The sequence below is a fragment of the Schistocerca gregaria genome, chromosome X (genome assembly GCF_023897955.1).
Source record: "Schistocerca gregaria isolate iqSchGreg1 chromosome X, iqSchGreg1.2, whole genome shotgun sequence".
Taxonomy (NCBI): domain Eukaryota; kingdom Metazoa; phylum Arthropoda; class Insecta; order Orthoptera; family Acrididae; genus Schistocerca; species Schistocerca gregaria.
Genome location: NC_064931.1, coordinates 800,636,958 through 800,661,064, shown reverse-complemented (window position 1 = coordinate 800,661,064; position 24,107 = coordinate 800,636,958). Strand labels below are relative to the sequence as shown.

Sequence of the window (24,107 nt, the reverse complement as noted above, 5' to 3'; positions counted from 1 at the left end):
CGGATTAAAAACAAAAGATGACATGCGGTATCTTTGAAAGAAATGGTTTTATAAGGTGATGCTCACTGGTGGAAAACTGCGGTCTTGGATGGTTTACTCTCCAACTAATAACCTCTCATGTTTCTTCTATTAATGCAAGATCTACATTTGTGACTGGATTTTAGTAGTGGTGGAAATTGAATCCTAAAGCGGCCCACCAGGAACCTACAAATGAACTTCTGGAAAGTCGTGAAAACTGGAAAACTTTGGAAATTGCATAAAACAATAGATGACGCAGCCTTGCAATTAATGGATACTGAAAAACTGAAGTGGAAGCGTCTTTTATCGAAGTTATTGCTTCTAACTTTGTTTATGGCTAACAAAACCTAGCATTTCGTGGACACGATGAAGGACAAGGCTCTACAAATAAAGGCAATTTATTAGGACCAATGAAACTACTGTCAAAGTATGATGTAGTGTTGAAGGAACACACATGGAACTAGGAATATGGTAAATCTCAAAAAGTGTCACATTTGTCACCAGAAGTACAGGATGAATTTATAAATGTTTTAGCGGACCACGTAAAATTGAAGATTGTAATAAAAATCAAATCGTGTGGATGTTTCGGTATTATGTTTGAAAGCACAGCTGACCTTTCATATATTGATCAGATGTCTGAAGTGATTCGTTTCGTGAAAGCTGATAACGGAAAAGTGGAATTAAAAGAAGTATTTCTTGGATTTTTTCCTCGAAAAGAAAAAAAAGCTGTTGATGTAAGTGACTAAATTCTTAAAAAGCTTGAAAATGATAATTTAGACTTTATGATGTGTCGATCCCAAGTATATGACAATGCAGCTGTTATGGACTATGTAGGCCTATATGGAGGAGTGCAAGCCATTATTAAAGCAAAAAACAATAAAGTCGTTTTGTTGGATGTATTGATCATTCAATTAATTTATGTGGGCAACATTCCTTTGCACAGAATATATCTTGTGTAACATTTTTCGGAACAGTAGAGACCACTTTTAAATTTTTTTCTGCTTCCACTAGTCTTTGCGATGTTCTTATCAAACACAGCAAAACATCTGTTAAAAGACTCTCAACAACGTGTGCTCACTATACTGCAGTAAAAGCTCTGGCAGAAAATTTTTATGAAGTTGTCACTGTAACTGACATATTATGTGATCAGAGGTGCTGCACAAAATCTTATACCTGCTGTATGTAATTTCAAATTTCTGTGCTATCTTTACTTTTGGAATGATGTGCTGAGAGAAGTAAATTGTACTCAGCTTACATTGTAAAGTAAAGGCCTGAGTCTTGATCATTATTTTCAAAAATAGGCGTACTTCGTCTCTACACTGAACAAAAACGAGGTCATATTGTAGAAGAGGCAATACGCCTTGCTGCGAGAAAGTCAGAGGAATACGGCACTCCAAAAGAAAGACGAATTAGTCGTAAAAAACGAATGGCTAGTGAATTGGCCACCGATAAAGAACTCACACTAAGACCAGGGCATGAAAAGGATTTGTTGGACTGTCTTGACCGATTCAGCATTCAACTCCGAACCAGATCAAAGTCCATTCAAGGTGTCTCATTCTTCGAGCTTGCGAAGCCAAATACTTCGTTTTCGGCAAACAATGAGGCGTTGAAATTAGCTGTTTCAAAATGCACTGGTTTTTATGATAAAGGATCAGAAGAAGAACTCCTCGACGAGATTCCAAGGGTTAGAAGACATTAAAAAGCGGCAGTTGTTGCAATTTCTGATTGGACATGTCTTGAAATTTTGAAATCCATCGTGGAATGGGATTTTAAAGACTCTCTTCCAAATCTTATACTCCTCTAAAATTATTTATGACGATTTGCGTGTCAATTGCGTAATGTGAGAGGAGTTCTAGTAAATTAAAGGTAATTAAAAATTACTTATTATCAACAATGAACAACACAAGGCTAAATAACTTTCCCATGTTAACTAACGAACATGAGGCAACACAAAATATTAATTTTGAATGTGTGATATCAGTTTGAGGGTGTTAAAGCTTGAAAGAAATTTTAAGTGTTTGTGTCTCGCATTAGTGTAATGTTTTTCTGAAGTATTTAAGCTAATGTATAGAGTATAATACTACATACTAATGTATAGTGCGTAATACTACACTCCTGGAAATTGAAATAAGAACACCGTGAATTCATTGTCCCAGGAAGGGGAAACTTTATTGACACATTCCTGGGGTCAGTTACATCACATGATCACACTGACAGAACCACAGGCACATAGACACAGGCAACAGAGCATGCACAATGTCGGCACTAGTACAGTGTATATCCACCTTTCGCAGCAATGCAGGCTGCTATTATCCCATGGAGACGATCGTAGAGATGCTGGATGTAGTCCTGCGGAACGGCTTGCCATACCATTTCCACCTGGCGCCTCAGTTGGACCAGCGTTCGTGCTGGACGTGCGGACCGCGTGAGACGACGCTTCATCCAGTCCCAAACATGCTCAATGGGTGACAGATCCGGAGATCTTGCTGGCCAGGGTAGTTGACTTACTCCTTCTAGAGCACGTTGGGTGGCACGGGATACATGCGGACGTGCATTGTCCTGTTGGAACAGCAAGTTCCCTTGCCGGTCTAGGAATGGTAGAACGTCGGGTTCGATGACGCTTTGGATGTACCGTGCACTATTCAGTGTCCCCTCGACGATCACCAGAGGTGTATGGCCAGTGTAGGAGATCGCTCCCCACACCATGATGCCGGGTGTTGGCCCTGTGTGCCTCGGTCGTATGCAGTCCTGATTGTGGCGCTCACCTGCACGGCGCCAAACACGCATACGACCATCATTGGCACCAAGGCAGAAGCGACTCTCATCGCTGAAGACGACACGTCTCCATTCGTCCCTCCATTCACGCCTGTCGCGACACCACTGGAGGCGGGCTGCACGATGTTGGGGCGTGAGCGGAAGACGGCCTAACGGTGTGCGGGACCGTAGCCCAGCTTCATGGAGACGGTTACGAATGGTCCTCGCCGATACCCCAGGAGCAACAATGTCCCTAATTTGCTGGGAAGTGGCGGTGCGGTCCCCTACGGCACTGTGTAGGATCCTACGGTCTTGGCGTGCATCCGTGCGTCGCTGCGGTCCGGTCCCAGGTCGACGGGCACGTGCATCTTCCGCCGACCACTGGCGACAACATCGATGTACTGTGGAGACCTCACGCCCCACTTGTCGAGCAATTCGGCGGTACGTCCACCCGGCCTCCCGCATGCCCACTATACGCCCTCGCTCAAAGTCCGTCAACTGCACATACGGTTCACGTCCACGCTGTCGCGGCATGCTACCAGTGTTAAAGACTGCGATGGAGCTCCGTATGCCACGGCAAACTGGCTGACACTGACGGCGGCGGTGCACAAATGCTGCGCAGCTAGCGCCATTCGACGGCCAACACCGCGGTTCCTGGTGTGTCCGCTGTGCCGTGCGTGTGATCATTGCTTGTACAGCCCTCTCGCAGTGTCCGGAGCAAGTATGGTGGGTCTGACACACCCGTGTCAATGTGTTCTTTTTTCCATTTCCAGGAGTGTATATACTAATGTACAATGCATAATAAAAGAATACTATTACATATGGCAATTTGATGATTAATGACTCTAAGGCTTTCATTTGTCTTATTTAAATTCATACTTGAAATGTACCCACTTTTACTGATTTGAATAGTTGTTAGTGGGGTGACACCGCTGATATCTGTCCCAGGTACCACCCACGCTACCTATGCCACTGAGGATATGTAATGGGAATGCATGCGTGAGATGATTCATGAGGACAGCAAATTGCTAGTAAGAATCTGCGTACTCGTGTAAAGAGCAATATTGTGGGTCAGCATGTCGCCAGCTGGTAAAATAATGAATACTGAGGTGAGCGGTCGGACGAGGCAGTGGCTCGATGTTGGAATAAATGGGAACAGAACATGCGAAAATGGTTTTGTACGCATTGTCGAGGTTCTGGCCGACCAAGTCTGACCACACGAAGAGATGATCTCTGTTGGCATCTAGCTCACTGTAACACCTTCACGTGTGCATCTGCCACCCGAGCCTAATCAATGGGCTCTCTACGACACATCCTGCATTATTGCTCGGAAACTAGCAGAAGCCATTATACTCAGCCACCATCCGATGCAATGACTTCTATTAACACCACAACACAGACGATTGCCTGTGGAATGGTGCCGTATGCAGGAAGCATGGACTACTTGCCAGTGAGTTCCCATCATTTTCGGCGATGAATATCGCCTCTGCACTAACTTAAATGACCATCGTCTGCAAGTATGATGGTGCCAAGGGAAAGCCCACATTATGCCAATGAAAGGCACACTGGGATTACCCCTAGTGTCGTGTGTGGGGAGACATAGTGTATGACCCCTGGTCCCCACTGGTAATGATTCAGGGAATTTTGACGGCAGAGCAGTACTTCACAGACATCCAGTGTTCACGTATGTTGGTTCTCATGAGACAGTAGTTTGGTAGCATCTTTCAAAGCGACAACGCTCGTCACAAATATCACGTGTCTCTGTGAACTTTCTACGTGAGGTTGGGGTACACTGTTAGAAAGATCCCCGAACCTATGTCAGATCAGTTCGGGCGTCAGCTGCATCCCAGTGACTTGTTGTGGGATATCGAGGCCCATTTACCACATTTTTCAGCCAACTTGCTTCAGAAGGGAATCAATGGTGTGTAACATCATTCCCAACAGTAGCAAAGTATGAATTAATAGCTAAGGAGTGCAACAATCTATTGCCAGAGGTTGAGAAATGTAGTCGATCCTCCAATTTCGTTGTTCATTTAACTTGATTTTGTAATCACTGGAATAAAACAACAAATCGGTACCATCTCAGTGCATGACATGTCATTTCAGTTTCTCATATCTCTCCAGGTGCTTAAGCTTTGATAGTTAGTGTATCAATCAACCAACAACTCTTTTTCATCATAGTCTTCAAATCCTTCACCTCTACTTAAGAAAACTAAGTATCTAGAACATCGCTTTTCTATTCTGTATTTCAGTGTGTCAACTGAAAAAGGATTATGTCTTTTGGATAACATACTGTATTTTGGACAGTAGACTGCTACTGCAAACAAAACTGACTTTCCTTGTAAATAAAACACTTGAATGATTGTTTTAAAACACTGAACATAATAGTGTTACATCAACAACTATTACTACATAGAATACACCTCGACAGGAATGAGAAATTTGAAATGAAACTTCACCTTTTGAGAGGTTATGTGGTTTTACACGATCCAGTCACCGCCTCTGTTCGACGTCAGTGTGCAATAACGACACATAGACGGCAGATTGAAGCACTGGCAGTGGAGGGTACACAAAGCGTGTCGAGGGGATGCGGTAAACAGTGCAGTCGTTGTCGTAATGCACAATCAGAGTGATTTCTCTGAAGTCCAAAAGAGCGTGATCATTGACTTTCGGACCAAGTATGAAAGCATTTCCGAAACGGCTTAGTATGTAAACTGTTCCCGTGCCGCGGTGGTTTAAATATACCGTGCAAGGCAAAATGGCGCTATATAAAACTGGCACCGAGACAACAGTGGCGCACCACGGGCCGTAAATGACAGAGGTGAACAACGACTGTGGATACGTATACAGGAAAATAGATGTGCAACTGTTCAGCAACTGGCTGTCTAGACGAACCGAGGGCTAGCGATAGTGTCTACTCAATGAATTTTCACCGAATGTTGCTGCAGGCTCCTGGTTCGTGCACCCGTGCTGACTTCTGTTCAGCAGTGACGACAGCTGGAATCTATATGCCAGTACCACACCTGAACAAAAAATGGTTCAAATGGCTCTGAGCACTATGGGACTTAACACCTGAGGTCATCAGTCCCATAGAACTTAGAACTACTTAAACCTAACTAACCTAAGGACAACACACACATCCGTGCCCGAGGCAGGATTCGAACCTGCGACCATAGCAGTCACTCGGTTCCGGACTGAAGCGCCTAGAACTGCTTGGCCACCACGGCTGGCCCGCAACTGAACATCCACTTAGTGGCAACAGGTGGCTTTTTCAGATGAATCACATTTTATGCTCCATCGGACAAAAGGCTGTTGGTATTTACAGTGCTGCAACAATCGTCAGAAGGATCCAGAGCAGAGGAGGGAGCGTTTTGAAAAGGGAAATGTTTTTGTGGCATACCCTGGGTGTACTCGTCATTCTAGAAGACACAGTGGATCGACACAAGTATTCCTCTGTCCTCGGGGACCGCGTCCACCCCTTACTTCAGTTTGTTTTTCCCTTGGCACTATAGTGCAGTGTGTCACACAGCTCACATGTAGGTATCTGGTTCAAAGAGCACCGTGACGAGTTCACCGTACTTACCCAGCCACTGAACTCCCCAGATTTAAACCCGATGGAGAATCTGTGGTATCATCTTGATCGGGCTGTCCGTGCCACGGATCCTCACCCGAGCGCGCACGGCACTGGAGTCGGCACGGCTCCATGTCCTTATCGGTATCTTCCAGAACGTCATTGACTCCCTTCCTGCATGTGCTACAGTGGTCCATGCTGCAAAAGGTGGTCATTCAGGCTTTTGACCGGTGGTCACATTACTGTGACTGGACAGAACAATAAAAACAATGTAATTCATATATGCAGGCATTTGCATACTTGCAGGTCTAGTTTGACAAGGGAGTGGTAGTTGACCACGGTCTTATAATAGAAAACATCCCAGGATGTGCCTGAAGTAATTTAGAAAAAAACATGGAAAACATAAATTAAGAAGGGTGGACGAAGACTGGAGCCTCCAACCTCCCAAATACAAGGGCAGTTTGTTTAAAACAGTGCTACCTCATTCAATTTATCCCTGGTGTACAATACTGTTTACGAAGTTATTTAGTACTGTGAAAGGTTTATACTACACTGTTCATTCATTTCTCACTCTTAGTCACTGCAAAGACCACATGTAACACTACACACACTATCTGCTGATTTCAGGACTATAGTGACGATGCCTGTTTTCAGTTTTTGTATCCGAACTTTGCATCTGCTATCCTGAAAAACTGAGCTGGTATCCCAATGTAACGAGTGAGATGTTGAGCTCAGAAAAAGGATGAGGTGTTAGTATTATGCATTGTATAGCTTTAGGAGTAAGTTTTTCCAGAGAAGAAAAAAAGGAAAAACTTAATGTGAAAATGTTATGTGAAATAATATGTCTTGTTATTATTGTTTATATGTCTTACATTTTTACCAAACCGCAACTCTTGTCATCTAAGTAATCCTTTAATGCATAGACTGTATTGCTTTACAGATGTTTTTTAACTGCCTTTTCAAATGAGTTTGTTTCAGTAATCTCTTTAATCTCTTTGGCTAATTTATGGTTCAGTTTTATTCCTTGGTATAAAATACTGTTTTGAGTTGTTCATTTATCCTTTCTTGTTAAATGTAAGTTCAGTGTATCTTTCATTTCATGGTCATGGGCAGTACTGTATGTACAGTAATTATCAATGTTATTTTTGATGTATACAGCTGACTGGTAAATGCACTAAGATGGTGCAGTTAAAATCCCCAGTGTTTTGAACAGATCTTCACAATGAGCTTGATTACTGTTTTTGATTATTATTCTTATGGCCCTTTTCTGTAGCTTGAAATCTGTGTTCATGTATTTCTTCCCCAGAAAAGAGTTCCATAACTAAAAATTGAGTATACTTGTGATAGTACAAGTGTGCAGCTAAAACACACTAACTGTTACATGCTGGTGACAGGACTCTAAGGTCATAACACGCTGATGAGATACGAGTTAAATGAACAATTTGCACTGTGAGCACATGGCTAGTCCCTTGTGTGGAAGATGTTACATCCCACTGGGTGTGGAAACGTGCACTCGTGTGATTGGGAAGTATATGATTCATACACCTTACCATCTCATGAGCTTAACTGCCCCACAACTTTTGTAACAGCATCTCAGTATCTAGGGTCTTGGTACTGGGATGAAAGTGGTATCTGAGTTGGTCCCACAGAAGTTCTATTGGGGGCATACTGGTAGATCTTGCTGGCCAAGAAAATATCTCAACAACATGTGATTCATCTGTCTGACTTCTGCTACTCTCAGACCAATGGTGCAGCATTATATGTGTGTTATAGTGAGTTCATTACTTGTGTTCAGTAAGCAGGCACAGCTATCAAGATATTGTGATGTGCTTGCCATATAATACAGTAATACTATCTTGGTGTGGTGAGTACTTCATTGACCAGAACCTTTATGATGGATGTGATTTCCCTTACCTTCCAATTAAGTTCAGCTTGGGTCCTCTGTCACATCTGAACACTTCACACACTTGGATATTTCACAATTTCACCAGCTTGGTGCGTGGAGGCCAAAATGATGATCCTTTCAAACTCTGTCATCTATTGGTGATGTTGTTTCTAATGAGCATGTGGTATTTCCCATGGACTTTCACAGTGTTCACTTACTATTTGCTACATTGCACACCAGTTCAATACCCAGTGCTTCTGATAATGTGATATTCTGGGGAAAATGTGATCAGGTGGCTGTTTGGGCTACCACAGATCACTCAAACTCTAATCACTTACATACCTATTGGTGGTGCATTATCTATTTGTGCAAATTGCATCTACAGTGTACCATCCCTTATGCACACTTCACTTTTTTGTCATTGGGCGAAGAAAAACTGAACCAACATTAAACTTCCTGACAACTTTTCAAAGTTTAACAGCCTCTGCAGATCATTCACTATCTCAAAGATCTATGAGCTCTTCAAAATGCTCAGTATTGCTAACTTTTGCTATGTCAATATGAAATTGCAGATTATACCTATGTGTACCATGTAGTTAGTGAAGAAAGCAGGAAAATCAAGGTTTCATATCTCATTAAAGACCAAATGATGATGGAGTAGGAAATGAGCTGTGGTGTTTTAAAATAAATAATTCTAGCAGATGTCTGCATCACTTTCTTTGGTTGAGGGTAAAGGACACATCTTTTAGGGTTATGAGCATTTGCAGTACTTCAGTTAGGCTACACGAGTATCAGAAAAATGCTGAAGGTAGTGCTTTTTTCGTGCCATCTGTGCAATAATTCATTTTTGAAGCTCGTTTTGCATTATAAACAGAATATCTCTTGTATGCCATTAGAAACAGAACTCAATAGATGAATTTGTTTAGAACAATGAGAACTTTCCAAAACATGTCAGAATGTTAATGAGTCAAAGAATAAGATAAGTTTCACTAAATATGACAGGCTATTCTTTAATCCCTATGCAAGTATATTCCACAGAGACCCCATGGTTTCAAATGATTCTCTCTCTCTCTCTCTCTCTCTCTCTCTCTCTCTCTCTCTCTCTCTCTCCCTCTCCCTCTCCCCCTCCCCCCCCCTCCCTCACAGTTATTCAGTTATTATTTTTATGCCCACTAATGATGTGACAAAAGAGATTATATGCACAGAATTTTTTTCTGCATTGGGAATGTAGAACCAGTTTAATGCTTTATTTTCTTCTAGGAAAGTACAGGTGATCATGCAAGCAGTGATCGATTCAACTACCTCACACTGAAGTCTGTGGTAAGTAGTAAACATATTTACTTTCATTAGTAAAGAATTTAAAATAAATCTAGCATTTATGAATGATAGAGACGCCTCCAAAACTGTAAATATCATGAGTTTACCATGTTATTGTTAATCTGTGTGCTTAAAGTTCCACTTATTTTTTTGGCAGTGTACTTAGTCTGATTTTATTCACTTCCTCTAGTCAATATGCATGCGTTTCAGTTGTAATGTGACATTCAGTTCATGTGGGTCAATACACATTGTTTTCCCCTTACCAGTAACAGTTGACTTCTTGATGCCACTACAATGTAAGCTGTCTGTGACAGGCAAAAATGGACGAACAAAATACAAGAAACATCTGAGCATCAGGAAACATAACATTTGTTGATGTTGGTTACCTTAATGAATTCAATTTCCCAATGAACAACCTTATTTGTCAGCCTGATACATAAAAACAATTAAATGAAATTATTTGTGGGGCATTATTTGTTTAGTATCAACTACAATTCAAAAAGCAATTTGAAAGTTCTCTGTTTCCTAACAAGCAGTATTTATCTCAGAAATTTAGTGCAACAATAGACCTTGCTGTTAGGATATTTTGTCAAGCAATCCACATTCTTTTGAATGATTTTTTGACTGATAAAGAGTCATTATGTACATTTTCTCCGGTTATTCGGTAGACAGATTGAATTTAAGTTATGCACAATGTAAATGGAGTCACCCCAAATGAATAATACTCATCAAATTTTTCATGCAACACCAAGCTTCAAAAGAAAATGTCATTTTGTTTCTCATTTCAAGAAAACTGTTATTTGAACTGGAAATTTATATGTCCAGCTGATAGATCATTTATAAATTAATGTAGTACAATGTTTAGCTTATCAATAGGTATTAAAAGATGCAGTAAAACACAAACACTAATCAGTACTCCAGCAGCAACTGAGTGTAACTGAGTATAGTGAGGTCTACGTGGTGAGAGCAGATAGACAACACAGTTCAGGTTGACACAAGAAAGACAGCAAATCACACATGTTCAAAACAAATTTTCAGGATGGCTTGAAAGTGATATTGAAGGTTGCATTGGCATCGTGGCAGATGGCTTGCTCTTGATCAGTTGTTCAAAACAAATTTTCAGGATGGCTTGAAAGTGATATTGAAGGTTGTATTGGTATCAAGGCTAGATGGCTTGCTCTTGATCAGTTACCCACAGTAACAGACACTGAAGTATCAGTGAACATATCTTTGCCATGTCTTCAAAGTCCAACTTTCCCTCTCTTGTGTATTGATCCATTTCATGCTATCTGTCTGGTACTGCCATATGACAGCACTACTGAACTGCTGTTGGGATGCATGTTAGTCTTTGTGTTTTGCTGCAGAGGATGCAGGTTAGTCTTTGTGTTTTGCTGCCCCCATTAATGCATATTGTTAAACCAAATATCACACTAGACTAATTTGTAACATCTTTATGAAATAGGTACAAATGTTCCACTTTAAAAAACGTTTTGCCTTTACTGAGACACAAACTGATGTTTCCCATCAATCCTAGGTACTGTGTGAAACATGTTGAGCAATATTTGTTTGGGCTGACTCCATATATACAGTGCATAAACAAAACTACAAATAGCTACTGAAACATCAAACAAAATGCACCAGACAAGTCTCAGGAAAGATACTGGTACACAGCTGAGAGACACAAAAGCATACTTTCAATCAACATATAGTTATGATGTTGAGTGAAGTGGTCATAGGAGCATGTCTGAAATATCTTTACTAGCAACAATGGATCAGGAGAATGGAGCTACTGTTTCAGCAGTGCAGTTGTCCAACTTTATTTTAGTGGATGCATATGTACCATTTTGTGTATAGCAGTTCAGATCACACAAGAGAGGAAACGGTTGTGCGAAACTTTTTGTTTGACATAATATAACCCTCCAACATTCAACAGTCACTTCTCTTAATGATATTTTGACTAGTGTCACTGACTGGCAGTCTGAACATTTGTAAGCTGTCAAAATGTGTACCTGAAAAGTTAGGTTAATGCATAATTCATTCCTGTTTGCATTTATTTTGCATTTGTGCCAATAAGTAACTGACACAGAATTTTCATCAGAGTTCAGACATTAAATAGAACATGAATGAAAATAACTACTACACTTAAAAATCTTCAGGCAATATTGTACAAAAATCAACAGTTAGGTTGAAAATAACACTGAAAAATATATGCACATGTAGTAAATAGTTAATGCACAAACATACAATTTGTGGAATACACAAAAGTTGTACAATATAAACACTGTGTATAGAGTGTACTGACAAGTAACTACACCGGTCACTGCACACCATCATTACACATAACACAACAGTGTTTTTATCTTAGGCCCACTGTGGATGTTGGCATTATTTATTGGTGCTTCATGGAATGAGTAAGCTTCTCATCATGGTGTCATCATTAATGATATGTTAAACACTGATAAATTGAATGGCATTAGTCAAGATCTTATCACATTTACAAATAAGTATGAAGTTGAGAAACACATTTAATATTGGCAGATACATTGTATACAAAAAATTGTATAAACACACAAGACAAAAAATGTATAAATGCACAAGTTTTTAGGGGTAGATAGGGAGAGGGGTAGCACTTTTAACTTGATGTTGATTATTCATATATTCATCAATGTTGCTGGTTGTCAACACATTCTTTGATTCATTTTTGAATTTACCATTGTGACAAGTCTTTGACTTTTGAGGCAAAGTGTTGAATTAAAATTTTATTTGATAAAATACACTGTTCTATTATAGGCTTCTCCTGTGCATTTTCCCATGAAAATAATTTTTGTTTTAATGATTATAGATATGGCTGTTTATTGTTGATGAATGTCTGCATGGGAAAGATGCTACCATAGATATGTATAAATGGAGTGTCATGCTTTTAAGTTCTTTAAACATTTCAGTATGTGCTTCCCTTTGGCTAGCCTCTTTCGTGTCAGTATTCTCAGTCTTCAGCTGGAGTTTAAATGAATTTTGTGCTACTCTTGTATCACCCCAAAACAGAAACTCACAACCCAGTCAGTTGTGTTTGAATGGATGATAGGAACATAGCAGAGTTTCTGTATTACATTATCTTTTAAGGATTTTGAAATATAACAGTAACCAGAATGAAAAATGCTCCTCTGGTAGCACAAAAAGATGACTATACCCTGGGCATAGTTAGGGATGTAAAAGAAAGGGAACTATCTTTTTGACCTATATGGCAGCTTCAAAGACATTTAAATCAGAACATTGTCATATTCACACTTTTTTACTTGTTAGTATTAGTCATGTAATATAATGTATTGTGTCAAGTAAAGTAACATGATACCTGACGTTATCTCATATAATGTGACATATACCATTATGTCATCCAACCAATGTGACACAATGTGTCATTAAAGTTTAAGATTCATACATCCTCACTCTAGGATATTTACTATTACAGGTGCCCTCCAACTCTGCTGTTATCTATTGTAGATGCATACCACTCACTGGAAGCACACAAATTTGTGTCTTTTTGTTCTTACACCCCACATGACATGTGTAACAGGGAGTGGGCCTAAGAGAGCCCACTGCAGTGAGGAAGTAGAATTAACTCATAAAAAGTTCAAATATGTCTTTGAAGCTGTCAGATAAGCCAAAAAGCTAGTTCCCTCCTTTTACATCCCTAATTCTGCCCAGGATATACAGTATTTGCCTTTTTTGTGCTGTGGTAAAAACATTTTTCATTCTAAATGATAATTAATTGAAACCCTCAGCTGCTGACAGGTGTTGTTGACATACCTCGATGGGGACAGCTGAAAATGTGTACCCCGACTGGGACTCGAACCTGGGATCTCCTGCTTACATGGCTGATGCTCTATCTGTCTGAGCCACTGAGGACACAGATGAATAGTGCGAGTGCAGGGACTTATCCCTTGCACCCCTCCTGTGAGACCCACATTCCCAACTGTCCACAATCTACGTACGCAATGTTCCTAATAGGTATTTGCCCATCCACTCATTACTCATGCCAGCTAAGGTGATGATTCCCGTAAGAGTTGAGAACATCTTACAAATCTAACTGCACATTATTACTCACACCATTTCTCAATTTCAATAGAAGGAAACAAATAGTGAATAATGTTCATTTTCTTCATTTTGCTGAATAGCAAAAGTTCACAGTACATGAGGTCAGGATAATTTACTTATTTACATTCACGAAATGCAATATTAAATGGTCTGGTGATGTCAGATATAACTTTTCTGTAATGAAGTCATAAACCAAACTGACAGACAGTTAATGAATAATTCAGGCTGAATAGATGTGTTTACATGATACTGAATCATTCAAAGTAACTTCCAGTGGATACTTACTTTACATTTTATTATTTGTGTTTTTGTGTTCATTCATAAGCAAATGTTTATTAAATTTAAAAAAAAGAGAGAAACACTGCAATTGCTTCACAAATTATTTGCTATTTGTCTGTTCCCACTATTATAAATGTGGTCAGATATTAATGTAACTTGGTACACATACATAGCATTGGTGGGTACATAAAATATTAGAGATGCTGTTCTTTGTGACAGATAGAATGGCCAACAGAGTGCATTAGTGTTGTTCATATTTCGTGTTGTTACCAGGGGTAAAATAAGGGGTGTGAACAGTGTCAGATGTTGAATGATCACTGTGAAGGACATGGAGTTACTGCAGACACAAGTCAGACAGTGTTATCAGCACTTGAAGGAGTTTGAAAGGGACCTCATTGTGGACCTCCATTTGGCCAGCCGATCAAATCATACAATACCATGATTTGTGTGGCATTTGTGTGTGACAGTGGTCCAGTGTTGGACTACATGGGAATATGAGGGTAAGCATATTTGTCATAAAGGTTCTGGTTGACCACATCTGACCACCACAAGGTAGGATAGCTGTATTGTGCAGTGAGCACATCATAACCCTTTCACACCTGCACCTGCCATCTGAGAATATGTAATCGCACCACAGGTCAGAGACGAGCAGGAGACGGACTAGAGAATACCATCCCATGTGTAAGGTGCTGTTAACATCACAACACAAACAGTTGCATTTAGAGTGGTGCCACGAGTGTGAAACATGGATTGCTGATGACTGGTGTTGCATTGTGTTCACTGATGAATCTCAATCCTGCACTATCCCAGATTACCATCATCCTGTTTGCACAGTAATGTCTTAGGGAGATGTCCCAGGCTTCCATTGTTTTGGAGAGGAACAGTGGTGTTATTTCTGGTATCAAAGCATGGGGAGTCATTGGACATCATTTCAGATCATGGCTCGTATTGACTCAGGGAACTCTTATGGCATAATGGTAACTACATCACGGACATCCTGTGTCCCCTATGTTACCTCTCATCAGACGGTACTGTAGTGCCATTTCTCAACAAGTTAAGACTCATCCACACATGGCACATGCCTCTATGAATTGTTTGCATGATGTTGAGGCCAGTGCAAAAAATTTAGAAACTAAAAAATTTTGTGTAGAGCAACATATGGAAGCATGTGTCACTGAACTTAAACTAAATGATGGCACTTTCATAATTGTAACAGTGTATAGGTCCCCCTCAGGGAATTTCCAGCTATTTCTAGAAAACTTGGATGCTTTGTTGTGCTATCTGTCAGACAGGGGGAAGCAAATTATCATTTGTGGGGATTTCAATGTTGATTCCCTGAAAGAGTGTAATAGGAAGAATGACCTTTTAGTATTACTCAGTTCTTTCAATTTGAGCTCCGTCATTGATTTTCCTACTCGGATAACAAAGAACAGCAGTACATTGATAGATAACTTTTTTATAGACCAAGATAAGTTTAAGGACATAAATGCTTATCCTGTTGAGAATGGTCTTTCAGATCATAGTGCACAGCTTGTTACAGTACATGACATAGCTCCATGCAGTATAATAAATCAGACTTTCAAAGCAGTGCGTTCAATTAACAATATAAATATTGCAAACTTTAGGGAAAGCCTACAGCAGCTAGACTGGGATGAAGTGTATAAGGAACCCGATGCAAACTTGAAATATAACTTATTTCACAATACATTTTTAAGGGTATTTGAAAATTGTTTTCCCAAGAAAATAGTTAAACATAATTCCAAGAAAACATATAAAAAACCTTGGCTAACTAAAGGAATAAGAATATCTTGCAACTGTAAAAGAGAACTGTATCTAACAGCAAGAGGGAGTAGTGACCCCGAAATTGTTCAATATTATAAAAACTATTGTGCGGTACTAAGAAAAGTTATTAAAAAGTCCAGAAGCATGTGTATCATGTCTGTGATCAGTAACTCTGATAATAAAATTAAAGCAATTTGGAATATTATTGAAAGGGAAACAGGGCAACCAAGAGCACAGGAAGACTTTAGTGCAATAAAACTGAATGACAAGTGCACTAACAAACAATCAGAAATTGAAAATATTTTGAATAATCATTTTTTAAATGTTGTGGAGAAAATAGGATCTAGATCTTCACTAGAAGAGGCAAGGCTATTAATAGAAGAGGCCATACCTGCGCAGTTTGAAACAACTGTAATTCCACCAACCTCTCCCTCTGAAATCAGTAAAATAATAAACTCACTGAAAAGTAAAAGCTCTTACGGAATTGATGGCATTTCCAGCAAAGTACTTAAAGCTTGTTCCCCACAGATAAGTAGGATTCTCAGCCACGTATGTAATAGCTCTTTGGAGCAGGGTGTTTTCCCTGATAGACTGAAATATGCCATTGTAAAACCATTGCATAAAAAGGGGGATACGTTGGATGTCAACAACTACCGCCCAATCTCTCTTCTGACAGCTCTATCAAAAATTTTTGAGAAAGTAATGTATTCAAGAGTAGCCTCCCATATTTGTAAAAATAAAGTACTAACAAAATGTCAGTTTGGTTTTCAGAAAGGCTTTTCAACAGAAAATGCTATATATGCTTTCACTGATCAAATATTAAATGCTCTGAATAACCGGACATCACCCATTGGTATTTTTTGTGATCTCTCAAAGGCCTTTGATTGTGTAAATCATGGAATTCTTTTAGATAAGCTAAATCATTATGGTTTGAGTGGGGCAGTGCACAAATGGTTTAATTCATACTTAACTGGAAGAATGCAGAAAGTTGAAATAAGTGGTTCGTGTAATGTTAAAACAACAGCTGATTCCTCAAACTGGGGTGCTATCAAGCACGGGGTCCCACAGGGTTCGGTCTTAGGTCCTTTACTGTTCTTGATATACATTAATGACTTACCATTCCACATTGATGAAGATGCAAAGTTAGTTCTTTTTGCTGATGATACAAGTATAGTAATAACATCCAAAAACCAAGAACTAAGTGATGTAATTGTAAATGATGTTTTTCACAAAATTATTAAGTGGTTCTCAGCAAACGGACTCTCTTTAAATTTTGATAAAACACAGTATATACAGTTCCGTACAGTAAATGGCACAACGCCAGTAATAAATATAGAATTTGAACAGAAGTCTGTAGCTAAGGTAGAATTTTCAAAATTTTTAGGTGTGTCCATTGATGAGAGGTTAAACTGGAAGCAACACATTGATGGTCTGCTGAAATGTCTGAGTTCAGCTACGTATGCTATTAGGGTTATTGCAAATTTTGGTGATAAGAATCTCAGTAAATTAGCTTACTATGCCTACTTTCATTCACTGCTTTCGTATGGCATCATATTCTGGGGTAATTCATCGTTGAGTAGAAAAGTATTCATTGCACAAAAACGTGTAATTAGAATAATTGCTGGAGCCCACCCACGGTCATCCTGCAGACATCTATTTAAGGATCTAGGGATCCTCACAGTAACCTCACAGTATATATATTCCCTTATGAAATTTGTTGATAATAATCCAACCCAATTCAAAAGTAATAGCAGTGTGCATACCTATAACACCAGGAGAAAGGATGATCTTCACTATGCAGGGTTAAATCTGACTTTGGCACAGAAAGGGGTAAATTATGCTGCCACAAAAGTCTTTGGGCACCTACCAAATAGCATCAAAAGCCTGACAGATAGCCAACTAACATTTAAAAATAAATTAAAAGAATTTCTAGATGACAACTCCTTCTACTCATTGGCTGAATTTTTAGATATAAACTAAGTAAAAAAAAAAAAAAAAAAAAAAACCTTAATCATTAGTGTCATGCAATATTTTGTGTAATGTAATTTCTTGTACAGACATCTTTTATTAACCTGACACGTTCCACATCATTACGAAGTGTCGTATTCATGATCTATGGAACAAGTATTAATCTAATCTAATCTAATCTAATCTAGTAAGATTCACAGATAGGACATGTGTGGAACCAGTTGGACATCAACTCTCTCCCAGTGTCAGTATCCAGGATATCTAGGACCAGTTACAACAGTTGTTGGCCAGTTTGTCTCAGGAGAGGATACAACTGCTTTATGATACCATCATCAATTGAATTAATGAATTAATGCATGTATCCAGGCAAGAGGGGGTCCAACATTATACTGATAAGTGGGCTCATACTGCCAAGTCATTTGTAAATTTTACTTGATTTAGTAATCACTGAAATAACATCAGTTACCCTCTAAACCCATGAAGTTACATTTCATGTCTTCCTCTCCTTCTGGATGCTTCATTTTTTGTCAGACATTGCAGGTGTTACTTTGTTATAACTGAAACACCAGGTAATTCTACAAAAATTTCTGTAAAGTAATGCTGTGCTGGACTGTATTAGTACTGTGGCCATATGATTTGCTCTCAGTCACTCTCTAGTGCAGTCAGTAACAAAAAGAGAGACCAAAAGATTGGTAAACATTAGTTTACCGTGTCTTCCATGCCTGACTTTTTCTGTCTCGTATGCCAATCTGTACTACACAGTCTATCTACTACGAACACAAACCAGGGCTACTCAGTCACTGCTGTAGTACTGGTCATTTCTCATGTTTTGCTGTTCCTGCTAATACATATACCATAATAGGACATTAAATTAAACCAATATGGTACAACTCTATCAAATGTACACATAAAATTTGACTTTAAAAGACATTTTGTTTCTAGTAGAAAACAAATAAATGCTTTTTGTTGATGCTGGGCTACATGTGAAACACTTTATGTGCAGCATTTTCTCAGATTTACTCCATCTGTTCATTGAAAAATCTAAAGTGCAGATGTCTGCCAAAACATCAGACATCGGAATGAGATTTTCACTCTGCAGCAGAGTGTTTGCTGATATAAAACTTCCTGGCAGATTGAAACTGTGTGCTGGATCGAGACTCGAGCTCGGGACCTTTGCCTTTCGCGGGCAAGTGCTCTACCATCTGAGCTACCTGAGCACGACTCATGCCCCATCTTCACAGCTTTACTTCTGCCAGTACCTCATCTCCTACTTTGCAATCTTTACAGAAGCTCTCCTGCAAATCTTGCAGAACTAGCACTCCTGAAAGAAAGGATATTGTGGAGACATGGCTTAGCTGCAGCCCACTAGAGCACTTGCCCACGAAAGGCAAAGGTCCCGAGTTCAAGCCTTGGTCCTGCACACAGTTTTAATCTGCCAGGAAATTTCATCATCCATTTTTTGAGAGAGACACTTGATATATATGATTAATGTCTATCATGGCTGTGAGCTTAGTGCTGAGGTTCTCTATTGGAACATGTAGTGTTTTTCTAAGTAAATACAATCCACATTTCATTATTTACTTTTAGTGCATATACATTTTGATAAAGTCACAAAGAATTCTTTGAATTTGCTCATTATTGATTTTAATTCAGTTTCATCTCCTTTTCTTCTTGACAAAATGGAAACATTGTAGTAAAAGATAACATTTTGTGTACTACCTTCTTGATGTGTACATTCCTAAACGTAAGGTTATAGGAGACATTTATTTCTCTCTACAACCCCCCCCCCCCTTAAAAAAATAAATAAATAAATAAAACTGCGTTTGGTGGTGCAGTGATAATGTGGAAGTTCAAATCCACATCCAGCTATCCAGATTTAGGTTTTTTTGTGATTTCTCTAAAATGGCTTAAGGCAAGTGCTGAAACGCTTCCATCAGAAAAGGCACTGATTATCTTCTTCTCCATTGACAGGACATTGAAACATAATTCCTTCTTTTTCTTTTGTAAACCTATGTTTTGTATCACAGGTAGGAAGCACCAGCTATCATTGCATGGAGGATACCTTGTGGTGTTAGCTGCCAAACAATTTAAATCCTATACATTTGTATTAAACTGCAGTATTTATGCTGATTTCATGTTGTTTCTTTTGTTGTGTTCCTTTCAGAGCCACACATATAGTTTGTTTAGAGACAAGGCTAAAAATGTGCATTGTTATCCCCAGCTGCTTCACACAGAGGCACTTTTCTTGGTTCCAGGAGAAAAGCAAGCAAAAGGAAGTAAAATCTGCATAAATGCTATATTGAAGCTGCATTTACACTGTTAAGTTTTGGACCAAACATATTCAATGTCCAGTTTTTACTTGCACCAGTTAATTTTCAGCATAGCTTGTAACACTTAGCAGATTAAATGTTTCTTGTAAACTCTTTTCATCTGTTTGGAAATTTTGTTTGTATTCACATTTCAAATGGGGATAACCTTGTACTTGTACAGACTTAAAAATGGTAGTTACTTTTCTGACCTCCAACTGGACTGGAACCTGGAACAGGTAATTCGAAATAGAAAACAAAATTCATGTCACGACAAATAAATTATAGCTATGGAAATAACACTGCTCAAATGACAACTGTGATTCATTTGCCAATCTGTATGTATGAAACCAATAATGGTAATGCAGACTCACCTAACTATAAACCTTGCACAGTATTTTCATGCCTTGTGAAAGTCCAAAACTCAATTCAAATAAATATTGTGTTAGGGATACATTTTATATTCATGTAAATAAAGTACAAGTATTTACTTTCACATTATAGGATACTTTTGATAGATTCATCTACAGAGCTTTAAAACCAATGTTCAAGAAACGGAATGTTCCGTATTTACTGGGTATTCTGCTTTACTGACGAAAGCATCAAAAGTTGTGACACCATATTTATTACCTACTTGTATGAAAAAATGTTTTCTACGCTAATTTACACTAGCATGGAAAGAGACTCAAAACTTTTTAGTTTGCTCTCAGGATACATTAGACAAGAACTCAACCTGCTATTAAGACTATTTTCCTTAAACATTTGTTTAACAGGTATATAGTGCCTTCTGCTGTAGCTCTGATCTTCATTAATTAACCTGATTCTTTTAAAATAGCACATGCTGATTGTTACCATTTCACGCTGTTCATGGGGTTTGTCACGTCACAGTTTAATTGAAATGGGCTAGGCATTAAAAAGGTGTAGAAATTCTGCTATGGACCATCTTCCAGGTAACTTAAGTATCATTTTTATATGTTTTTCTTGCTTTATACCCCTCCTTCATTTTAACTTAAGAGTTCTGTTGTTCTTCACATTACTGTTTTCCAATTTCTTGGAATGTGCTGGGTATCAAATGATGTTGGCCACTAAGTAACCTTTCTAAAATGTTAATTGAATATTCTACTTCTCATTGAAGCTATTCATTTAAATTGTTTAGATTTTTCCACTAATACATTATGTACTTGTTGTCTGTTACTGCATTGAACTGTACTGATGTGATTTACTAATGTCTGCAATAACTACAACCAGGCTGGCAGTAACGGACATATATTGTGGGTCATTTGTCTCCCATTTAATATATTGCCATACCCCTGCTGAACATTAATTAGGATGAATATATGTATGGTGTTTATGTGTAATAGGTAGTGTGAGTAAAAACTATTTTGTGATAGACCATACTCAAATTTTACTATGTGTGGATTCAGAAGATTTAAGTTTTCAACATTTTCCACTGAAATACTGAGAAGATTCATTGAATGGGACATAGTTAAATTATTCCAGATGATCTATCTGTGGTAATCAGTACTGCAGAAGATAGACTTAACAATCTGCTGTCAACACTGGATTAATAATCCTCGAAGTATTAACTGACTCTAGCATGTACCAAGGGGATGGCAAGATAGGCCCCCCACCAAGGATTCAGGCAATTCATGGGCCACACAACATGATCAGAGGAAAAGGAAAGATGGTTTAAAAACTATTCAGTATGGGTATGCAACTTTTCCTACACATCGTGTTCCTATTTTTACCTACCCAGAGAAGCCTTTCCCTTGATCCATGACTGTAAACACATGCTGTTCTGACCATATTATTTCCACAGTGAAGTTCATCCATGTTGCCTCATGAAGATATCATTAATACTGAACAGACATCTGTCATTAACATGTGTTGTGGCAATACTGTGCTTGGACCACATGTCTGTCACATATACATTTGCACATGTTCAGCAATGGAATTCTTGCTGCTACTTTGCTCCATTGTTGTAGGACATTTACAACATTGTCCCCTTACCTAGTGTGCACTTATTGTGTATTTGCAACCCAGCACAAAGTCCCAAGTGACTGGAAAAATGGGCAGATGGCTTCTGTATATAAAAGGGAGATAGCATGAACCGAAAAAATTACAGACCAGTATCCTTAACAGTGGTTTGTTGCAGAATTCTTGAACATGTTCTCACTACTCAACAAAAGTTTGGAAAAATATCATAAAATGTTGTCTACAATACTAGAGCTCTCATTGACATACGCGATTCATGCCTTATCCAGTTATAGACTATATACTTGACAGTGTTTACTACAGGTAAGCTTAGTGGCCATTTTCCAATCATGTAAACATACCGCTGCCCCAGTGGTACACTGCAAGTGGTCCAGTATCTACAACATCTTCATTAATTTTGTGTTTAGCACTGCAATAACATGCCATAGAGGCATACAACACTTTGATACAATCATTTACCGACTTTACTTTCAGCAGGTCATACACAGCAAGATATTGCCTGTTGGTAACATGTCATTCAAGTGGTGTGTTTAAGGTGTGGAGAAAGTACAGAGAGACAGGAAATGTGAATGACAGACATCGCAGTGGTTATCCTTGTATGACAACACCAAATTCTTCATTTATTCGAGCTGTCGGCTTGCATTCACCCAACATTAACTGCAGTAGGGACTCATATCTCAGACCAAACAGGGCACAGAAGATTGTATCTGGGTGGTCTTCATTCCAGAAGATCATTGAGAAGATTTGCACTAAACCAATGGAACCAATGCAAGTGAAGGACCTGAGATCTTGCACATCAACATTGGACCATTGCAGAATGGAATAATGTCATGTTTTCATATGATACCAGGATTGGTCTGTGACAACACACTAGATGTGTTAGTGTTTGGAGAAGCAGTAGATAACATCAGGAACCTCGACACTTTCAGGAAGTCCATCAGTTTGCGGGTGGAAGTGTAGTGTTTTGGGTGGCAATAAATGATGGGACAGTAGACCTCTCTAATTCTCATCGATGGCAATTTGACCAGTCCCCGATACCTCCAAGAGGTCCTACAAATGATTGTAAGGCCCTACAGAAATGAAGTCAGTTACAACTTCATCCTAGTCGATCACAATGCAAGGCCGCACTGTACTCTACCAGTGTCTCGGTTCCTTCAAAGATGCAATCTCAACTGAATACATTGGCCAACATTGCCCCAGACATGAACGCAATTGAGCATACATAGGGCCTGTTGAATGTGGCAATTTGACAATGTCTGAATCCAGCTGACAATCTTCAGAACCTTATTGAAGCAGCCATTGAGTAGTGGGACCTCATACCCCAAGATAAAGTTGATGGTCTCATCCAAAGCATGCCTCACAGAGTGGAAGAACTCCTCCATGTGTGGGGATGACATACTCACTAATAAAGACTGATAAGCATCATCATAAGATAAAGATTGTCACTGTTTTTGTTGGTAAGTTGTACACTTAGGAGAGGGCCTATTTTGTTTTGTAATTTTTTTGTAACTAACCAAAATCATTCTTGGTTTCAGAAGTAATTATGTTTATTCTGTTAATAAGGTACTGTACAAACCTCAGTGGGTGTACTACAAGAAGTTATTCCAAACTTTTGTTGAGGTGCGTAAAATAAATTTCCTTGAGACCGAAAAGCTTCTCTCCATGTAACAGCATAGTTTTAGAAAGCATCGCTCATGCAAAACTCAGTTTGTCCTTTTCTCACATATCTTGTGAACTATGAATGCAGGATAACAGGCATGTTGCCCCATTGAAGACTGTTGATGAAGGTGTGAGCATATGGAATAAGTTCCCACATATGTGTGCAGCTTGAAGGCGATAAAAATCACTAAATGTAGAAAAATGTAAGTTAATGCAGATGGGTAGGAAAAACAAATAAGTAATTTTTCAATACAGTATTAGTAGTGTGCTTCTAGATAGAGTAACATCAGTTACATATCCAAGCATAATGTTGCAAAGCAACACAAAATGGAATGAGCATGTAAGTATTGTAGTAGGGGTGGCAAATGGTCGACTTCAGTTTAGTGGGAGAATTTTAGGTAAGTGTGGTTCATCTGTAAGGGAGAATGATGCATATATGACCCATTCTTGAGTACTGCTCAAGTGCTTGGGATCCACACCA

At 38.9% G+C, this 24,107-nt stretch overlaps 1 protein-coding gene across 15 annotated transcripts in view; it reads left to right on the top strand.

Annotated features, from left to right (window-relative positions):
• LOC126298507 (forkhead box protein P1) overlaps positions 1-24,107 on the top strand; it is a 692,749-nt gene that overhangs the window by 503,418 nt on the left and 165,224 nt on the right. For all 15 annotated transcript variants that reach the window (XR_007552614.1, XM_049989851.1, XM_049989850.1 and 12 more), the window contains exon 5: positions 9,489-9,548. Coding sequence is in view for 14 of the 15 variants with exons in the window: in XM_049989851.1 (XP_049845808.1) it covers positions 9,489-9,548 (60 nt within the window). In the remaining variant the exon portion in view is untranslated. The remainder of the gene's footprint in view (positions 1-9,488; positions 9,549-24,107) is intronic.